The sequence below is a fragment of the Natrix helvetica genome (genome assembly GCF_964273705.1).
Source record: "Natrix helvetica genome assembly, chromosome: 2".
Lineage (NCBI taxonomy): Eukaryota > Metazoa > Chordata > Lepidosauria > Squamata > Natricidae > Natrix > Natrix helvetica.
The window spans coordinates 268568702-268588108 of NC_138552.1; the positions used below are offsets into that span (position 1 = coordinate 268568702).

Consider the following 19407-nt stretch of genomic DNA (forward strand, 5'->3'; position numbering starts at 1 on the left):
TTTTACCACTAGTGCAAAACTGGTTTGTTCTCCTTATGTCCTCTGGTGCTCAGTATTGCATACAAGCACAACTTCCTGGGGTAGGTTGACCATCTTACTTACTGTATTGGGACCTGAGGCAGACTGATCCTCTTCTCATTCTCTGCAAGGGAAAAAGAGATAAAGCATGTCAGTAAACTCACAGCTCAATTCTAACTGTCCATTTTTGCTGTGAATGATATCCCTTCCCTCTTCTGTTTTTTTTCCTGTCTCCAAATAACTCGGTGTGGGTGGACTTCCCTAGTTCTGTTCTATTATTCTCTTAAGCTTTGCTAACTCCATTTTACCAACTGAACATGGAGAAATTCTAAAATGAATCATGGAACCAGAATGCAAAGTTTTCTGTAGCATCCATAAGCACTAATAAATTACAAACATGGGCAAGAACATTATTAAAAAATCTCTTCTCTTAACCGGAAACTTTGATAATGGTGGCTTCAGGAGTGAGTAAATCAGGCAATTGCCTTCAATTGAAGGAGCCTTCAATTCTGACATATTTTCAATAAATAAAATATATGAAATCTATAGAGAGACAAGGTGAAGAGTTCACCATGAAGACCTCTCCATGTTGTAAGAAGAGGTAAGATTTTAACTTGGTGTTGTTTTGCTTTCATTTATGAATTATGATACCTGTACTTTTACAAATGCATGATGGGTTAAGAAATCATACAATAAAAACATACATAGCAATCTAATAATTTTTAAAGTGTGTGGGTATGGAGTGGGATCCAGTTAACACTTGTGTCCAGAATCACAAACACTCTAAGGCTAAGAAAGCAAATAATTTATCTATAAACAAATAATGCAGTGTTGTGTGTCAACATGAATATTAGTATGACTTTTAGAATCCTTTTCTCAAATCAAGAATTTACTACCCAAAATAGTTTCATGTGTTGCCTTGATTTCTAAGATAAGCTTCTGATTTTAAGGTTTAAGATTTGATGGAAAATACCATTCAATACCATGAGATGAACATATTTTGTCATTCTTGTTTATATATAGTTGATTAAAGCTGTAATCAATGCTATAAGGCTATAACGCAATGTTAGATCTAACATTGCCTTACTTTCTAGTCAACACACCAATATCATGTTGTCTGTCTGTCTGTCTGTCTGTCTGTCTGTCTGTCTGTCTGTCTGTCTGTCTGTCTGTCTGTCTGTCTATCTATCTATCTATCTATCTATCTATCTATCTATCTATCTATCTATCTATCTATCTATCTCTCATCTCTCATCTCTCATCTATCTATCTGACATAGGTATATGGCTACCCAACTCACACATAGATGACTCTGGGTAATTTACAACAATAAAAACACACAAGATAAAATCCCATAAAAAACCTTATCCATTTCAAGGAAATATCTTACACAGCTCAAGGCAATATATGAATGGTATGATCCTGTGAACAGACTAAACATATAGATATTTCCCAGGAAATCAGAATTTCACTAGAAAAGAACTGGATAAGTCCATATACTAGGTCAGTAAGAACCTCCCACAAATAGCTTAATATTGTTTTAAGAAACAAAGTACATCAGCCACATTCTCCTACAAGAAAGTATGTGAGTTAGACCAATTCAGTCTGCTCTATTACATTCCCACTGTGCTTCTTCAAATCAGATAAGACCCACCCTTACCATATGCAAAAGATCACTTGATTGCTTTCTCACCTCGGTTGGGTCGGATGATGAGGGAGGTATCCAAGCATCCCTGCAGCCTGCAGTAGCCATCTATTAAGTCAGCCATGTTCTCTGCCTCAGCCAGGGAGGATGTCTTAATAGTCAAGGACTGCCAGGTAAAAAAAGCCATATAAGGTTCCTATGCCAACCATATAGATAGAGATTTCATTGTCAGTGCTCACATGTTTGCCCATCAAGATGGTAACTACATTGGCTTAAAGCCCTTGGTTGGAACCAAAATACACGTTGGTGGCAGAGGTGGGTTGCTAATTTTTTGGGTGCACTTGCGTGCATGCTCAACGCTTCTGCGCCTGTGCAGAAGCTTCTGCACAGGCGCAGAAGTATCCGAGCAGGTGGGTGGAGCCTCCCACCGCTGCTACTACCAGTTTGGCTGATCTGGGCCGAACCGGCAGCAATCCACCTCTGGTTGGTGGCAAAGCTGAGAAAGAGATAAACCAAAGCAAACTGTCAGCAAGAAAATATCAAAAGTATAACCTTTTATTTTTAAACGTATATGTTTTCTCAGACTTCTTTTATTGTCTGACAAAGTTGCTTCTAGCAAAAGTTTGATAATTTGCAAACTTAGTTGAATGCAACCTGTGTGTTTGTAAAGGGGAGTCTCCCTCAAGTTGAACCTGATTCTTGGTGGACATGCTTATACAATTGCCATGGCAACAGTCCAGAGTTAGTTTGTATGTGCGTATAGGTAGGCATGACACAGTTTAGCGTTGTGAATAAAGGAATTGGCTAGAAACTGTGAGACTATGAGTTATAATCTCATTTTACGCAAGACGTTGGCTGGGTGACCTTGGGCTAATCACTTTCTTTCAGCTCCAGGAAGCAAACAACAGCAAACTACTTCCAAAAGAAATTTCCCAAGAAAGTTTCATAGCATAGATTTATTTATGTAGCTGCCAGGAGTTAAGGCTGACTGGAAGGCACATAAATTCTCATACTATGAAATCTGTGGATAGAAACAAGTTTTTCTCCTCTCACATCATCCACTCAAAAATAGATATAGAGAGATTTGAGACTGATGAAAGGAAGAAGACCCTCTTTATGAGTCATGGTGGAACAGTAGTTAGAGTGTAATATGGAGGCTACTCTGCTGACTGCCGGCTACCTGCAATTTGGCAGTTCAGATCTCACCAGGCTCAAGGTTGACTCAGCCTTCCATCCTTCTGAGGTGGGTAAAATGAGGACGCAGATTGTTGTGGGCAATGTACGACTCTGTAAACTGCTTAGAGAGGGGCTGTAAACCACTGTGAAGTGGTATATAAGTCTACGTGCTATTGCTATATATCTGACACACAGTTATATATGGAATATGCTGCCATCAAATGTGTTGATAGCCATCAATCCAGGCAGGGTTAAAATGGCCATTAGTCTTGATAAAGACCTTGTCAGGCCTGCAGACATCTTTCTTTTGGATCTTTGGCCTGCCACTTTCTATTATTCTACTATGCATTTTCTATTGGGGGAAAATGGGAGGGGGGATTGTTGGAGTTAGATGCTATGTATGTAGCCATAACAAAATTCTTTCTAGAAAGCCAAGGTCATCCTTTGTCTTTGCACCTCTGCTCCTGACCAGAACTGGATGGGTAGAAGCTGCCAGCAGGGCAGTGGAAGATTGAACCATGTGATGGAGTTGTGGGTGTGGGGGCAAGATCTTGAACTTTCAACTGGGTGGGGAAAACCGGGAAGCTTTCAGATTCAGGTTTTCCCAGATGTGCCAACATGGCTCTCTTAATAAATTGGAACTTTGAGCAATACTTTGCCTTGGACTATGATTTACTTTTGGATGCTATTTGGAACCCTGCCAGACCTGGCACACCTTGATTCCTAACAGCTAAGGAGCAAAAATGTAGCAAGGATATTGAATTCTGGTCCACACTTGTGTGCTTTGTGATTGCATTTGACTGTCTATCACAGAAAGCTGAACTGCACCAGCTCTTGGCTCTGATCCTGTTCTTACTTTCTCTCTCTCAAAAAGAGTGTTGGAAGACTGCAACAGGCAGACAACTGAGATACGATCCAAGCTACCTTTGCACTTCTTCCTTACCTGGGGGTTCCCAGTAAGACCAAGCTGCAGCAATGCTCTGCCTTCCTCCACAATGGTACATTTGATGGATTTCATCTGCTTGAATTCAGCCAAGCAAGTGGGCTGCAAAGGAGCAACATTAATGTTTTATGAAAGGTTCACTCGCATTACAATCAAGAAATCTTTCTGCTTTCCACATTCTGTAGTGTGGGGTGGGATGCTATGCCAGACCCATGTATGCAGAACAGCACCCTTCTGATTCATGTATCTTTATTTTTGTAATTTCACACACACACACACACACAAAAGATTTCTAGTGACACAAATTTCATTATATTTTCAGGTTACTGCGAATATTTTTGTAATTTAGGCTCCAGGGCAAAACAGCCTTGGCTAACCCATAGGTTGTATGTCACTAAAGCAGGAGTGTCAAATTCGCAGCCCAAGGGCCGGACGAGTCACACACTGGCCATCCCCACCCCCATTTTAGCGAAGGGGGAATAGTGGCAATATGTCACGTGGCGACAACATGACAATGCAAATTTGATACCCCTGCACTAAAGGATGTGCTTCAGTCTAGGAAGCTGGTCAGTTCTCACTTGTGAGACTCTCTTGTAAAGAAAATCAGCTCTGCCACCTTGGAGCTAATACGCACACATAAAATTTTAGCACAATCTCTACTTAGGTGATGCTGAAAGTAAAGCACAATGGAATTATCTACAAGCTTGGTAATGCTGAACCAGGGGTTCTCTTGAAATAGCCTTGTCTAAAATGAACAAGGGACATGGTGGCTCCATGGCTAAGACGCTGAGCTTGTCGATCAGAAAGTTCGGCAGTTCAGAGGTTCGAATCCCTAATGCTGCATAACGGAGTGAGCTCCCATTACTTGCCCCAGATTCTGCTAACATAGCAGTTCATAGCAGTGCTTGCTTGCTTTTATTTAGTTATCCATACTTCCATAAAAAGAATTATCCAGTTGAAAAGGATTTTGGAGGTCATCTAGTCTAACATTCTATCCAGTGGAGGAATTTTTATACCATCCTGAACGTATGCATATGTATGTTTTATATGGGGTGGTCCAGTTGACAATTTGAAATTCTGGATAGTTTACATGGGGTACTAAAAACAAACAAAGAAAACAACCCATAACCAAAATAGAAGCAACCATGAGCACAATGCAACCAAGGCCAAAACCACCCTCATAATCACAAGATAAGCTTATCTAGTGCCCTGGTCCAACCACTCAAGGAAGAGTTAAGTTTTCAAGACCTCACAGAAGGTCAAGACAATCAGGGCTATTTGAATCTTAGCTATTGTGATCCTCTGGCAGCCTGTGGAGCTGGCAGCAATGTCAGACAGTGAGGAGGTTGGGGAGGAACAAGGGCCAGTCCTGGAGTCTGGGGAAGGCTCGGATGAGGGCTCTGTGTTAGAGGCAGAGACGGCCATCTGGGAGTTATGTGCTGCCTTTGGAGCCTCCAGAGTCAGACATCAATGAGGCAGAGGAACAGGGAGAGCCTGTTCCCAGTGCGCACATGCACAGAGCTGCCAGAAGGCAAGAACAGTTAAGACAAAAGGGGCAACTTGGGAGTAAGGCTTGGAGATGATTAGCTCCTCCCATAAGACATAAAGGAGGAGCAAAGGCACACGAGTCTTTGCAGGAAGCAACTTTGTTCGTTCTGGTCAGTTTAAACTCTGCAGTTCCGTTTTGACTCTGTGCTCCATGTGGACTTGCAATGCTAATTGGCAATTAGGTCTTTGGCAGCATTTCAAGGGAGATAAAGGTGGGTGCTTATCAGCCTTATCCCGAAGGACTGTAGCGGACTCCTGTTGGACCCTTTACAAACTATTTGTGACTCATTATGGGCTGCGAATGAGCATAATTCACAGCTGTTGAAATAAAAACAGGGTTTTGGGGACTAAGCGTGTGCTTTTTACTCTCTCAGAAAGCCTAGGTCAGAACATTAGCATGCCTTTTGGAAGAAGACACATGACAGAGAAGGCATACTTCACTAGATGACAAAAGCAAATCAGAGCATGCCAATTCTGTCAGCATTTATGGAAAAAGAAGAAACAGATGGAGATAGCTGTGCTTCCTTTACCAGGAAGGAGTGGTAACCAGAAGCTTGATTGAGAACCAGTCACAGAAGACATTCATTATGAGAGGCCATGCTGCTGTATTCTGAATCAGTTTCTGGATGGTGTTCAAGGGCAGTTCCATATAGAATGTGTTGCAATAGTCTAGATGTGAGGGTACCAAGGCATGAGTGACTATATTTGGAGGAACTAAGCTAGAGAATTCATTCCATCTACAGGCACATAAACTTGAATTGTCTAGTAGAGAGATAATATCCTGAGTTTCATGATCATGCTCTTTACAAGACCCTTTGCCTTAAGTCTTACCTCTTGGATTTTACTGTTTGAAAAGACATAGACCAACTAGTCTTACACCTTATTAGATTTCTACTCATCGAAAGATACAGGAATCCTGCATTAAAAAATGTGTTATTCAATTGTACCAGTGGCCTTCAGAGAAGATGATTGTATGGCACAAAAACAACCCCGAAGTTACCATGGAAACACTCCTGTTCTCTGGCTTTCTGCAAAATAGCTTAACTTGTATTCAAGTAACAACAATGACAAAAAAGGGAACAATAGATTGCCACAAAAATCCGTATTTGATGGATTACGAAACCCCTTCTTCACAAGATCTCTGAGGAACTCACTTTTGCTTCTTTACTTGTCATCTGCCGGATGCCTTTTGGGCCAATCACCAGGTCCACAGTGATATTCCATCCTTGCTGAAAAGGGAAAAGAGGAAAGAAATTTGTGTGTTCCAGATAAAACAAGACTCTCCTAATTTTTGCAGCCCCTGACATTCTGCATATTTTGGGCAGCTGAAGAATTCTAGAACAGGAGTGATAGAAGATTGTGGAAAAAATTCTAGAGCAGGAGGTGATGCAAATGACAATTAATATTATATCAGTCTGGAGGTGGAAAGTTAGAGATGCCACAAAGTTTGAAGCAAAAATGATAAACCCCACATAAGCTGAAATTACTGTGAATATGATGCACGACTTAAGTAAGCAATGTGGAAACCTTTTGGAATGAAATCCAGTAAGCATACATAGGCCCAGTGAAATCAGGTAAGCAGGAAGGAGCCAAAAGTAAGATATGTGTAAATTTGGATAGAAGCCTCCATTAACAGTGGAGAATGATTATCACATGGCATGTATTTTAAAATATTTGCTTATCTTTGTTAGTTAGAAAGTCTGAGGTTTGGGGATTTGGCCTTTTTTCTAAACATGAGAATGTCATGCTAATGAACTGTATAAAAAAAGTTATCTTGGATCACACACCTTGACCTATTTGATTCCCATATGCAAACACTATCCTTTATCTTACACAGTGGTGGGATTCAGCTGGTTAGGACCGGTTCAAACAAACCAGTTGTTAAATTGGTGGCTGGCCCTTTCTCTTTCTACCCCACCCCTTCCAGGAGTCCCCATGCACCCTACTTTGGCTCCCAGGTAAATGCAGGGAGACCTACTAGGCCCAAAATGGGGCATTGGGGAGGAGGAGGATGCAGCATACCCCCCAGTCTGTTTTTGCTCCTAGGAGGCTGCAGGAGTCCTACTAGTCCCAAGGCGAGGTTCGGGGTGTGTGCCCCCTCAAGGCCCATTTTTGCTCCCAGGAGGCTGCAGGAGGCAGAGTGCTATCTGTCACACCCACTGACCACACCCACTATGGCCAAAACCACCCAGCCAGTCATTAGGGCAGAAAACCGGTTGTTAAATTATTTGAATCCCACCACTGATGTTACAAATTCCAATCCCCTGGATTTCAGTTTCAGAAGTTCTAAAATTCCAAATGTTGGTCCCTATGCATCTTGTCAGAACATCTCTCCATACAGTATTCGTAGAGAAGATGCCAATCACACCATCTATTATGATATCATTCCTGAAGAGATTATGTTTACAAGGTCAGCCTTGCTTAACATGCCTATATCTAAACTGTAATGGGAACCACAGTTAGTCCACACAGACTCTGGGAAATATTTTCTTTGCCCGCCCAATACTTACAATCAATTCACAGCGATAGCTTTCTTGATCGATGTTGGCGAAGGTAGAGAGGGTGCCAAGGAACTTCATGATGCATTCTTCCTCTCTCAAGAGTGCATACTGCTGGAAAGTCTGCTGGATCATCTTGCGGAACTGCTTTGGCTGTGAATGGGAAGCAGGGAGGAATTAAAAAGGAAAAGGGGGAAAAAAACCTTAAAACTTCTTAATAAATGCAGACAGAAATCTAAAATGGAATGAAATATTTTTTTCTGAAACTTTCACATTACATCTTGGAAACCCAAGACAAGCAGATCACTTCAGGCAGTAGAATGCTGTGAGATGACTACAATTTTCAAATGGCCATTTTTGTTGTTTAATCCTGTTGTAATTAAAGAAAAATACTGCAGTATTTTGCTGAGCTGTTTTTCGGTAGGGAGAGAAATGTTTGGAGCAGTAAGAAATATTTTGACCCAATCCTTCAGTATGAAAGTGATTGCATAATTCAGGGGTCACCAACCTTTTGGACCTAAGGGACCACCAAATTCATAATTTTAAATCCTGTGGACCTCTTCAGGCACTTAGCTTGGCCACCTATTAGCGGAGAGAAGCACCCGGGGTCAACCCTAGCTTTGCTGTCCTTTGCAGTTAGGAATCTCAAATATGGCCAAGAATGAATGTTTGTCTTGTAGTCAGCCCCGATGTTAGATTGGTCCCCTGCAAACTCTGCCTTTTGAGCAGCCCGGCTGAAGATTTGCGCACCGCTCACTGAAGCGCCTGGACTCCCAGGGAGGGCAGGAGGGAGGGAGGGAAGGGCTGCAGCTACTAAACAGACAGCCAAGCTAAGTGCCTGAAAGACCCCATCCCATCAGCGAGCAGGAGTAATTGCTTTGGCAGGCTGTATCTGGCCCAGAGGCCATAGTTTGGGGATCCCTGATTTAGTGCAATATAAAAAGATGCAAAAATGCAAAGATTTTTCAGTAGACCACCCAAATTTTCCCACGGACCACCAGTTTGTGACCACTGGCACAATTCATTCAGCCATGTCAGATTCTGAAGCTTTTTTCTGCCATTGAGACAGATCAGATTTTCACCCAGCAGCATCTGTAGCAAACCATGGTGATGCCAACATGGTACAGTGTGCAGTATTGTCATCATGCAAATGCTACTATTGCACACTTACGTTCCAAGATTTGCCACAAATATTTTGGTTGCATCATTTGAGTGATGATATTGTCATGCATATTTTGTCACTTCCCTACTCTCGTGGATGTTTATGCTTTAAACATTAAGCTGTGGGTTTTTGTTTATCTAACTTATGGGTCCATGTTTGGTTGGATACCAAACAGTTTCTTTTCCCCTCTGATATCAGGCTAGAAAGTACTTTTTACTACAGTAATTTCTTAATAGTATACTTAATAGTATAGGTTGTAGGCTTATCTTTTCAGAGGTTTTACCTGTATATAAGGAACAAAAAGGGAAGGGCCAGCGTGTAGCAGAGTTTAATGTTTGGCTAAAGGAGTGGTGTAAAAGGGAAGGCTTTGGTTTTATTAGTCATGAAGCCTGTAGCTGGTCCAATGAAAAACTGTACAAAAGAGATGGGTTGCACCCATCCAAGAAAGGAACTGAGTTACTTGGCATTAAATTCACAGATTTTCTTGATAAACATTTAAACTGAAGAGCGGGGACAGAGAATTAATAGATACAGAACATCTCTGTCCCCAGCAAACTAAAATTCATAGGGTTATAAATGCATGTAACATAGATGTGTGTGTGGGTAAGATTATCACTCCTGCTGTCAAGCAAAACCAAGCATGTAATAGTGATTGTCATACCATGTGCATGAATCACACAAGTGGCAAGAAAATAGGGGCAGTTCCTAAGATAGGGCAAATAGGGAAAATAGGGCAATTCCTAAGATAGATAAAGGGTGGGAAAAGAGAAAAATCCATTCAGAATAATTCTAGGAAAGCTAGTAGCTCTGCTAGACTTTCTCAGACGTACTACAACTCCCAACTCCAGAGAGCCCAACTAATGGCTTATTCCCACCCTTAGTTGAACATGCATATATGGAGCTAAAACATTTCTCACCTTCAAGCTTTCTTGCATCTGCTTAGGAAAGAACAAGTCCAGTCCCACTTCCTTCCTTAAAGAGAAAGAAAATGCTGCTTTACATGTCTGTAGGTATGCAACCTCTGGCCATTTTAATTTATGGTGTTTCTATTTAGATTTAGGGTTTTTTTTAGAGCCAGTTTGGTCTAGTGGTTAGGGTACCAGGTTAGAATGTGGGAGAATGTGACCTTGCTGTCAAGCAAGCATCCTTTTTCAATAATCCGTGATCATAAACAATGTCCTCTGGGCAAGGTGACCAGGGATGAATTCTTTCAACAAGAACTGAGATATTTGTGGACTGGATGGGGAGGCCTCTGGTAACCTTACTTAGACTGTAGTGTGGAATCATATATGGTCATAAACTCCTTCCAATTCAATTAAGATGACTGATATCAGTACAGAACCTGGGACCAAAACTAATATTAATTGGTGTCTTGACCCTCCATCATTCCACTTCCCCATCCCAGTGGTGGGTTCCTACCAATTAGGACCAGTTCAGCTGAACCAGTAGTGGTTTGGCGGTCTGGATTGTTGGAACCGGCAGCAACCCAGGCCTGCCACGCCCCCGAACCGGTTCTCCTACGGCGATGCCATTTTGATTTTAGGTTCTGCGCATACGCAGAACAATTTTCATTGATTTTTTTTTCATGCACAGACCTATTTATGTGCAATTTTCCCCCCGCGCACCGAACCAGCAGTAATGCCAGCAGCAATCCGCCCCTGCCCCACCCCATGTGATTTCCTCCGCACTGATTCTTTTCCCAGCTCCACCTTCTTCAAGCAAATAAATGTTGCAATTTCACTTATGGTAAGATGCATTGGGGATGCAATTCTGTTTTCCTAGATGAAATAGAATGTAATGTTTCGTGTGTAGGAACTGGACTGAGAAGGAATGCAGCAATTAGCTGTTAAGCCTTAGATGCGACTGTGAATTTGAGGGTGGGTTTTGGGAGATCCTGTCTCTGTCTCTCTTCTCCACACATACATATTCTTTTTTCTTCATACACGAACACACACACCTACACAGATTTGAAACATTTTGTCTGGTTATGTAAGCAGGGCTGCGTATTATAGGAAAGAAAGAAATCTATCAGGCAAAGATCACTACTATTAATGAGAAACTTTTTAAAACTTCAACCAGCATAGTTAAAAATGTTGTCTACATACTCCAGGAATTCAAAGTTGGACTTCTTGTCTAAAGCATTGTGGGGCATATCCTTGTAGAATCTCCTGCAAAAAATTGGATATTAAAGTTTGCATGATTCCTAATTCACCACAAAACTCAAACCAGTGTTTTTAAATGGAAGTTTCCCATCTCATCTTCAACGGAATATCAGTCAGTATTATCGCCTGATTCAGGCAAGAAGCACAAGCATTGTGGTTTGTTTTGATACAGCTGAATGTGAAAACTCACCTATTAAGAGTTAATGTCTCATGCAAACCAACCCAGTATAGTTTAGCTTGATGTGAAAACCTCGTTCATCACAGTTTGTTCAGTAAATTCTAGTTAACAATACCCTGCTTTATTATTATGCAGGAGCTCACCAATTTCTTATAATATTCCTCCCTAATTGCATCCTTTCAGATTTCTGCCTTTGGTTGTGTTTCTTAAACTCATGCTTCCTCAGATCATTCTTCTCGCCAATGTCCCAGCTTTGGGATTTTGGTTCTTGTTTTGCAAGGATCATTGTGCAAGCCACAAGAGTTGGACCTTGCTCACATGTTTTCCAAACATGCTTGTGTCATGTGCAATCTTGTGCCTAGCAAGTACGTACCGAAGCTCCAGGCAGCCTAGCTGTAGGGCCATTCCCTCGCTCACTTTGCTCGCATAAAGTTGCATGTATTCACTCCGGAGCTGAAAGGCACAAATAAGATGGTCAGTTAAGGATCCCAGGTCCCTACCAGTGCTCACTACTCTTTCCAAAAACAAAGATAACTGGGTATCCTTGCACAGGGACAAAACACTAAAGGCTTTAAATGAAATGCATTTAAATAATAAATATTTATTCATTTAAATTACATCTTCAGCTAAAGCATGCTGGCAGGGCAATTACTGGAGTTTACACATTGTAAAGTTACCAAATTTGAAAAACTTTAACAGACTAACATATTTAGAAGGGATCCTGTAGATCATCTAGTTCAGTAATGGCGAACCTTTTTTTGCTCGGGTGTCAAAAGGGCATGTGCGCAATAGCATGTGCGTGCGTGCCCACACTCATAATGCAATGCCCTTGCCCCCACACAACCCCCATGCGCTGCCCACCCTGCGTATGCGGGCAGGCCTCACTGAAGCCTTCAGACTTCTGTTGGGCCCATTTTTTTGCCATCCACAGGCTCCAGAGGCTTTCCTGAAGCTTGGGTAGGGTGAAAACATCCTTCCCCAGCCCTCCAGAAGGCCAAAAATCAGTCGGCCAGCATTCGTGTTTGCACTAGAGCTGACATAGGCCAACGCCTTGCATGCCCTGATATATGGCTCTGTGTACCACCTGTGGCACGAGTGCCATAGGTTTGCCATCATGGATATATTCCAACCCTCCGCCCAAGCAGGAGACCTTACAACATTTCTGACAGATGGCAGTCCTGTGTCTTCTTGAAAGCTTCCAGTGATGAAGCTCCCACAACTTCTGAAGCAAGCTGTTGAACTAGAACAGGGGTCCCCAACCTTTGGGCTGCAGACCACTACCGATTCATAGCCTGTTAGGAACCAGGCTGCACAGCTGGAGGTGAATCGTGGGTAAGAGAAACTGTACATGCATGGGATCTAGGTTCGTGCTCCCCACCCCAGTCTGTTGAATAACTGTCTTCAACAAAACCAATCCTTTTGGTGCCAAAATGGTTAGAGACTGCTGAACTAGAGGATGTGATGAAGTTGCATTAGTAAGCACAATAGAGGGTGCAGCCTCACACATTCAACACACCAGGGAAAGCTCTTTAAATAGGGACTGCAGTCCTCGGAGACCAACCTGTTGGTAGAAGTACAGAAGCGTTGTCCGGTCCTCTTGGAAGCGTTCGATATAATCTTCTGGGAGGTAGCGGACCTGGAGGTCATACCTTAAACAGTACACCAAACTTTAAGTTAAACCAGCATTCTGTTTAGTGCTCAGATTTAGCAGACTACAAAATCTGGCTTCCCCAACTAGCAATGTCTTATTGTGGTTCTCTTTTCCATAATGTCGCTTCTATTGTCAGCACAACTTGTATTAATTGTACATTACTATTATATGGATATTTTTCTTAGTTTCTTCCCCTATAGGTTTCTTTTTATCAGTGTATTGTAGTCTCATTGAGGCATTGTGTTTGTTTCATTGTACAAATGAGGCTTGCTGGGAGAAAACAAGCATAAAAAGATATGGTCAGGGTTCCAAGTAACACCCCCAACAAAAGAAGACTCAGAGGCTTGCGGTTCCTCAAAGTTCCATTTTATTAGAGATGTCATATTGGCACATCTGGGAAAACCCATATCTGAAAGTTTCCAGGTTTTCCCCACCCAAAAGAAAGTTCAAGTCCCTGTCCATCACCCACATGTCCATCACATGGTCCAAGCAGGCACCATCCCTGTTAGATACCAGAAACTGTACTAATGGTCCCCTCTTCCGGTGGGAACAGAGATTCAATCTGATTGGTTGAAGGGTCTGACAGCTCCCTATAAAAGGGCTGCTGTCAGACTGAACCTTTGCTGGATTGTACATAGTTGATCTGAGTTAATAAAGAGCTGTTGGACTGTGAAGCCTGAGTGTGCCATTCCTTAACCCGATCTAACACTGGTAACGAAGGTGGGATTGGAAGGCAACTAGGCAGACAAAAAGAGCACTACAATACAGCAAGTCAATCCAGCCATCTTTGAGTGGCAAAGTCAAACGTGCTCAAGAACACAAGATGACAACGCATGCACCACCGACTCTGCACAACCCAGCCACCGAACACTGGGAATCCTACATGATGAGGTTCGATTGTTTCCTTGAAGCCAACGACCTCATGGGCCTTTCTGAACGCCGGAAAAAATCTATGTTCCTGAGCTACTGTGGACCAGAAGTATTCGAGACAGCAAAGGACTTGTCTGAGCCAACGCCATTCCAGTGGGTCACTTGGTCAGTTCTACAACAGACGCTGAGGATACACTATGCTCCCAGATCATTTAAATACATCCGGAGGCACGAATTCAACATCCATAACAAAAAAGAGGGCGAATCCATCAATGAGTACATTGCGGCGCTCAGAAAGGCCGCAGCGTACTGCAAGTTTAGAGACCTTGGTGAACTATTACTTGACCGTATCATATGTTGTGTTCGGGACATTAGCCTGCAGAGGAGATTATTAGCAAAAACTAATCTCACTCTCCAAAACACCCTAGACCAGTGTTTCTCAAACTTGGTGACTTTAAGTCCTGTGGACTTCAACTCCCAGAATCCCCCAGCCAGCATAGCTGGCTGGGGAATTCTGGGAGTTGAAGTCCACAGGACTTAAAGTCGCCAAGTTTGAGAAACACTGCCCTAGACGAAGCCAGAGCTACTGAATCATCAACTAAATCGACGGAAACCCTGCAGCGCCAAAATAGTGCAAAAAGCGTGCGGAAGAGCACAGGCATGCATTGCGAGCCTGAAGGCTCAGAGAGCAAAGAGGACAGCTACCACATGCGCAGTGATGGCACCAAGCTGTGCCGGCTGCCATTTCAGAGATGCCATCTGTCAACGCTGCGAATGTAAGGGGCACATCACCAAGGTCTGCAGAAGCGATTGCCCCGCCACACCCTGGAAGCCCAGAAGCCTACCTAACCGCCAACAGAGGCCCAACCAAGGGGTAAGGAAGCCGTCACCATGGCGAACAGAAGGCGACACCAGAGCCACCTACTTCACATCCATTGGCCAAGTCCGCACTAAGAGGCCAAAAAAGCTGAAGGTCACAGTCTTCATTGAGTACTCTCCATTCAATATGGAAATTGACACTGGGTCATCCTTGACCATAATGTCTTGGGCAGCACTCAAACAGGCCATCCCTAGCCTTAAAAATCATCACCTGCGGGTTCCAGACATCCGCCTTCATGACTACCAGGAGAACTGAGTCCCCATTGTGGGCCAGGGCACCTTCCAGGTGAGGTTCAAGACCTTCTGTGGCACGCTGCCAGTGACGGTAGTAAACAGAAATCTGCAGAGCCTCCTGGGGCTTGATTGGTTTGAAGCCCTGGGCCTAGAAGTGACTGGAATCAACGCCATATGAGATAAAAGTACTGAGGTATTCCTTAAGTGGTTTGAGGACGTCTTTGGCACTGGTCTGGGTAAGTATGTGGGGACACCAATATCTTTTAACTTGGACCCCAATGTAGCCCCCATCAGATTAAAACCCAGGAGGGTACCTTTCGCCCTCCGTCATAAAATTGATTAGGAACTAGACAAATTGATTGACCAGGGAATCCTAGAGCCAGTAGATCATGCACGCTGCGGGACCCCTGTAGTGACACCTGTCAAGCCTGATGGGCCTGTACGCATCTGCGTAGATTACAAGTGCATGATAAACAAACCCTTGCAGCCAAGCGTTTATCCTGTACCCATTGTACAGCATTTACTGCACTCATTAGGCTCCAGAAAAGTATTTGCAAAATTAGATATGGCACAAGCATATCAACAATTGCCTGTAGATGGTGCCACGGTGGAGGCCCAAAGCATTGTGACACACAGGGGTGCATTCAAATGCAACCGCCTGCAATTCGGAGTTAGTATTGCCCCTGGACTGTTCCAAAGCATCATTGAATGGCTTTTGCCGGGGATTCCAGGAGTCGTCCCCTCTCTATTTTGATGACATATTGGTATCGGCTGCAAATAAGGAGCAATTATTTAAAAGACTGGGACTGTTCTGGCCAGAATCAGAGACAAAGGCCTCCGCCTCAAAAAGGAAAATTCCAAATTAATGTGCCAAGGGTTGAATTACTAGGGTACCTCATCGACGGCTCTGGGATTCACCCAACCAACAAAAAAATTAAAGCAATCCAGGACACCCTTACACCTCGCAATCAAACCGAACTGCAGGCGTTCCTCGGGCTCCTTAATTTCTACAATGTCTTTCTCAAACAGAAAGCCACGGTTGCTGAGCCTTTGCATTGGCTTCTCAGCAAACACGCCAAGTGGTCCTGGGGCAGAGCTGAAGCAGCCGTGGTAAAGAAACTGCTGTCAGCGGAGACATTTTTGGTCCAATATAGCCAGACACTGCCACTCGTCCTAACATGCGTTGCTTCCCCGTTTAGCGTCATAGCGGTCCTCAGCCACCACATGCCCAATAGAACCGAGGCACCGATCCATACTACTCGTGAACATTGTTTGCTGCCGAGCAGAACTACAATCAACTGGATTGTGAGGCTCTGGCTGCAGTCACCAGGGTAAATCGGTTCCACGAGTACATCTACGGCCGTGATTTTGAACTTGTCACGGACCACAAACCATTTCTGGGTTTGTTGGCTGGGGACCAATCTACTCCTGTTTCTTTGTCGGCGCGAATGACCAGATGGACAATCTTCCTCGCAGCCTACACTTATCGCCTCATCCATCGCCCCAGTTCTACCTTGGGGCATGCCGAGGCATTGAGTTGATGCCCACTGCCTGAACTGCTCACAGACCCTACCCGAGACGCCAGTCCTCCTCATTGACTGTCTTGAGGCTGGTCCTGTTTTGTCTTGTGACGTTGCCCGCCACTCAGCGAAAGACCCTACATTCAAACAGGTTTTGAACTGGGTGTGGAGGGGGTGGCCCAAAGGGCCTGTGGGGTCTGAATTTAAAATGTTTTACTGCAAACGTGATGAACTGTCAGTATTGAATGGTTGTTTACCGTGGCGGGACCAGGTCATTGTTCCACCCAAACTGCGCATAGCAGTATTAGAAGGCATACACGTAGGGCACCTGGAATTTTCAGGATGAAATCTTTGGCCAGGAGTTACGCCTAACATGAACAGGGAGATAGAAGAATGGGTGGCTACCTGCACACCGTACCAGGAGTCCAGACCAGTTCCCCCAGAGATGCCCACTAAGGAGGGGGAGTGACCTCAAGCACCATGGTCTAGAGTGCATATAGATTTTGCTGGCCCAGTTCATGGCCAGACCCTTATGGTAGTTGTGGACGCATACTCAAAATGGCTAGAAGTAGTCCTCATGACCTCTACCACGGCAGAAGCGGTCATCAAGGCACTACAGAGACTTTTCTCTACCCAAGATCTGCCCGATGTCTTGGTCTCTGACAATGGGCCCCAATTTATGGCTATGCAATTCAAGACCTATTTAGCAGCACAGGGAATCAGACATGCCCTGATTGCTCCATTTCATCCAGCTTCTAATGGTCAGGCGGAGAGAATGGTGAGATCTGCAAAAGAAGTCCTATCCAGAATGGGCCCAGAAGATTGGCAAACACTGATTGATCAATTCCTCCTCATACAGCACACCACACCAAGTGCTGCCACCGGTAGAAGCCCTTCCGAGCTTCGAATTGGTCGCCGGCTAAGGTCTCACTTACACCAGCTACACCCAAACTACTCTGTCGCATTGCCCCTGGATTCGACCGCCAAATAAGAAACTTTAGCATAGGGGATCAAGTTTATGCCCACAACTACGCTGGGAAGTGGGCTCTCTAGATTCCTGCCACTGTAATAGGCATCACCGGACCTCGCTCTTATCTAATAGAGCTTGAGGATAGTTGAAATTGGAGACAGCATATAGACCAACTGCATGGCTGCATCTCCAACTTTAGCCTTAGGCAACCAGAGGTAACTCCTGCAAAAGTTAGCCAAAGCCCTACCCAAAAAGAGCATGAATCCACTCCTTACATAGACAACTCAATCCCGAAAGTACCGGGACACTTATCTGACAGCGTTGCAGGCACGCAGCAAGTTCTGAGCAAGCCGGCTCCAGAAACTCCAACCGCGGCCTATGAGAAGTTCCAGGAGGTTCCACCAGGTGGAGTCGCGGAGACAAGTCTGTCCGACCTGACTGAAGAACACCCTCCATCTGAACTGCGCAGGTCTAGGAGATCCACCAGAAAGCCTGCCTACCTGCTTGACTACATCACAAGTTGGTTAAAACCATCTAAGAGGGGAGGGGTTAGATACCAGAAACTGTAATAGTGGTTTACACCAAGGTCCTCTGTTCCAGTGGGAACAGAGATTCAATCTGATTGGTCGAAGGGTCTGACAGCTCCCTATAAAAGGGCTGCTGTTACACTGAATCTTCGCTGGATTGTACATAGTTGATCTGAATTAATAAAGAGCTGTTGGACTGTGAAGCCTGAGTGTGCCGTTCCTTTACCCGATCTAACAATCCCAACTGGAGATGCCTCCCAGTCACACCACTCCAGGTGCAGGGCAAGATGTCCTTGATTCTCTGAGAAAGGATTGTTATTTTGACTGTATATCTCCCATATGCCATATAATCCACCTTCCCATTTTCCCACAGCATTTAGGGTGGAAGGCCTGAAGGCCCAATGCAAAAGATGACTACCAGGCCTGACAAAAACTGGACTTGTTTTATCTCCTGTTTATCTCCTCCCTTAGTACCCAAGAATGAAGTTAATCTGGAAAGATTAGCCTGAACGATCATATCTGAATTGAGGTCAAGAGGGTTGGTGAGAACAGCATGGATACAAAAGGTGCTCCATACCTCCATTCAGCCTCAAGGTGCAAACATTCGTATTTGTCCTGGACTTCACCGACTGTCATGTCTGGATGAAGCCAGTGGATCTCGTCCGATTTCACATGCTTCAGGCGTAATCCATAGCACTCAGCAAGCTGGATATCAGGACCAATTCTTCCACTCTGTAGGATTGACTTTATTACTTCCTATAAAGGAAAAATCCAGAAAAATGGCAGGAAGGGGAGAAAACCATAACAAGGTTGTGAGAAACTTGTGAACTTAAAAGACATTCTGAACAGAACAATCTGATAATTTATATGATCAATACTTTAAAAAGAAATCAGATATCTACCCACTATTTGAATTTAATCTGGAGTAGTGCAAGAAGCATTTCTCATTAAAAAGAAGAGTCAAAGGGGGGTGGGGTGGGAATCTGACCAGCGAATTCTGGGAATTGAAATCGACATATTTTCAAGTTGCCAAGAAACACTGTAATATATACACCTCACTAGCAACACACCAAATGACATTTTGGGAACCCACTAATGTCACTTGGTGTCATCTGTAATGTTTCATGTATACAATCATTTGGCACATTCCTCCTTGGACTCAAGAATTAACGTCTGAATGAGAGGGAAAAAGTGTGGAGATCTCACATTTTGTTTATTTTGTTTTTCTGGGGGAAAGATGGTAACTGGCTTGATAACCCTATGAAAAGGCCCCTAAAGTCTTACAAAACCTAAGAAGTCAGACAATATACTCAGAAGAGGCTTAGAAGAACATACTTTGAATTTAAGAAACAGTTTGCTATATTGCACCCAAAACACTAGTTCAGCACTGTATTCTCAAGAATAGTTCACTCTCTAGAACAGGGGT

At 43.7% G+C, this 19407-nt stretch overlaps 1 protein-coding gene across 7 annotated transcripts in view; it reads right to left on the reverse strand.

The window, feature by feature from the left end:
• The window catches only part of PTK2B (protein tyrosine kinase 2 beta), a 115248-nt gene that overhangs the window by 30014 nt on the left and 65827 nt on the right, over window positions 1–19407 (reverse strand). For all 7 annotated transcript variants that reach the window (XM_081944297.1, XM_081944296.1, XM_081944301.1 and 4 more), the window contains exons 3-12: window positions 18559–18737; window positions 12892–12979; window positions 11704–11783; window positions 11096–11158; window positions 9908–9962; window positions 7841–7981; window positions 6485–6559; window positions 3783–3884; window positions 1712–1829; window positions 103–142 (exon numbers count right to left, since the gene is read on the reverse strand). In XM_081944297.1, the coding sequence (XP_081800423.1) occupies window positions 103–142; window positions 1712–1829; window positions 3783–3884; window positions 6485–6559; window positions 7841–7981; window positions 9908–9962; window positions 11096–11158; window positions 11704–11783; window positions 12892–12979; window positions 18559–18737 (941 nt within the window). The remainder of the gene's footprint in view (window positions 1–102; window positions 143–1711; window positions 1830–3782; window positions 3885–6484; window positions 6560–7840; window positions 7982–9907; window positions 9963–11095; window positions 11159–11703; window positions 11784–12891; window positions 12980–18558; window positions 18738–19407) is intronic.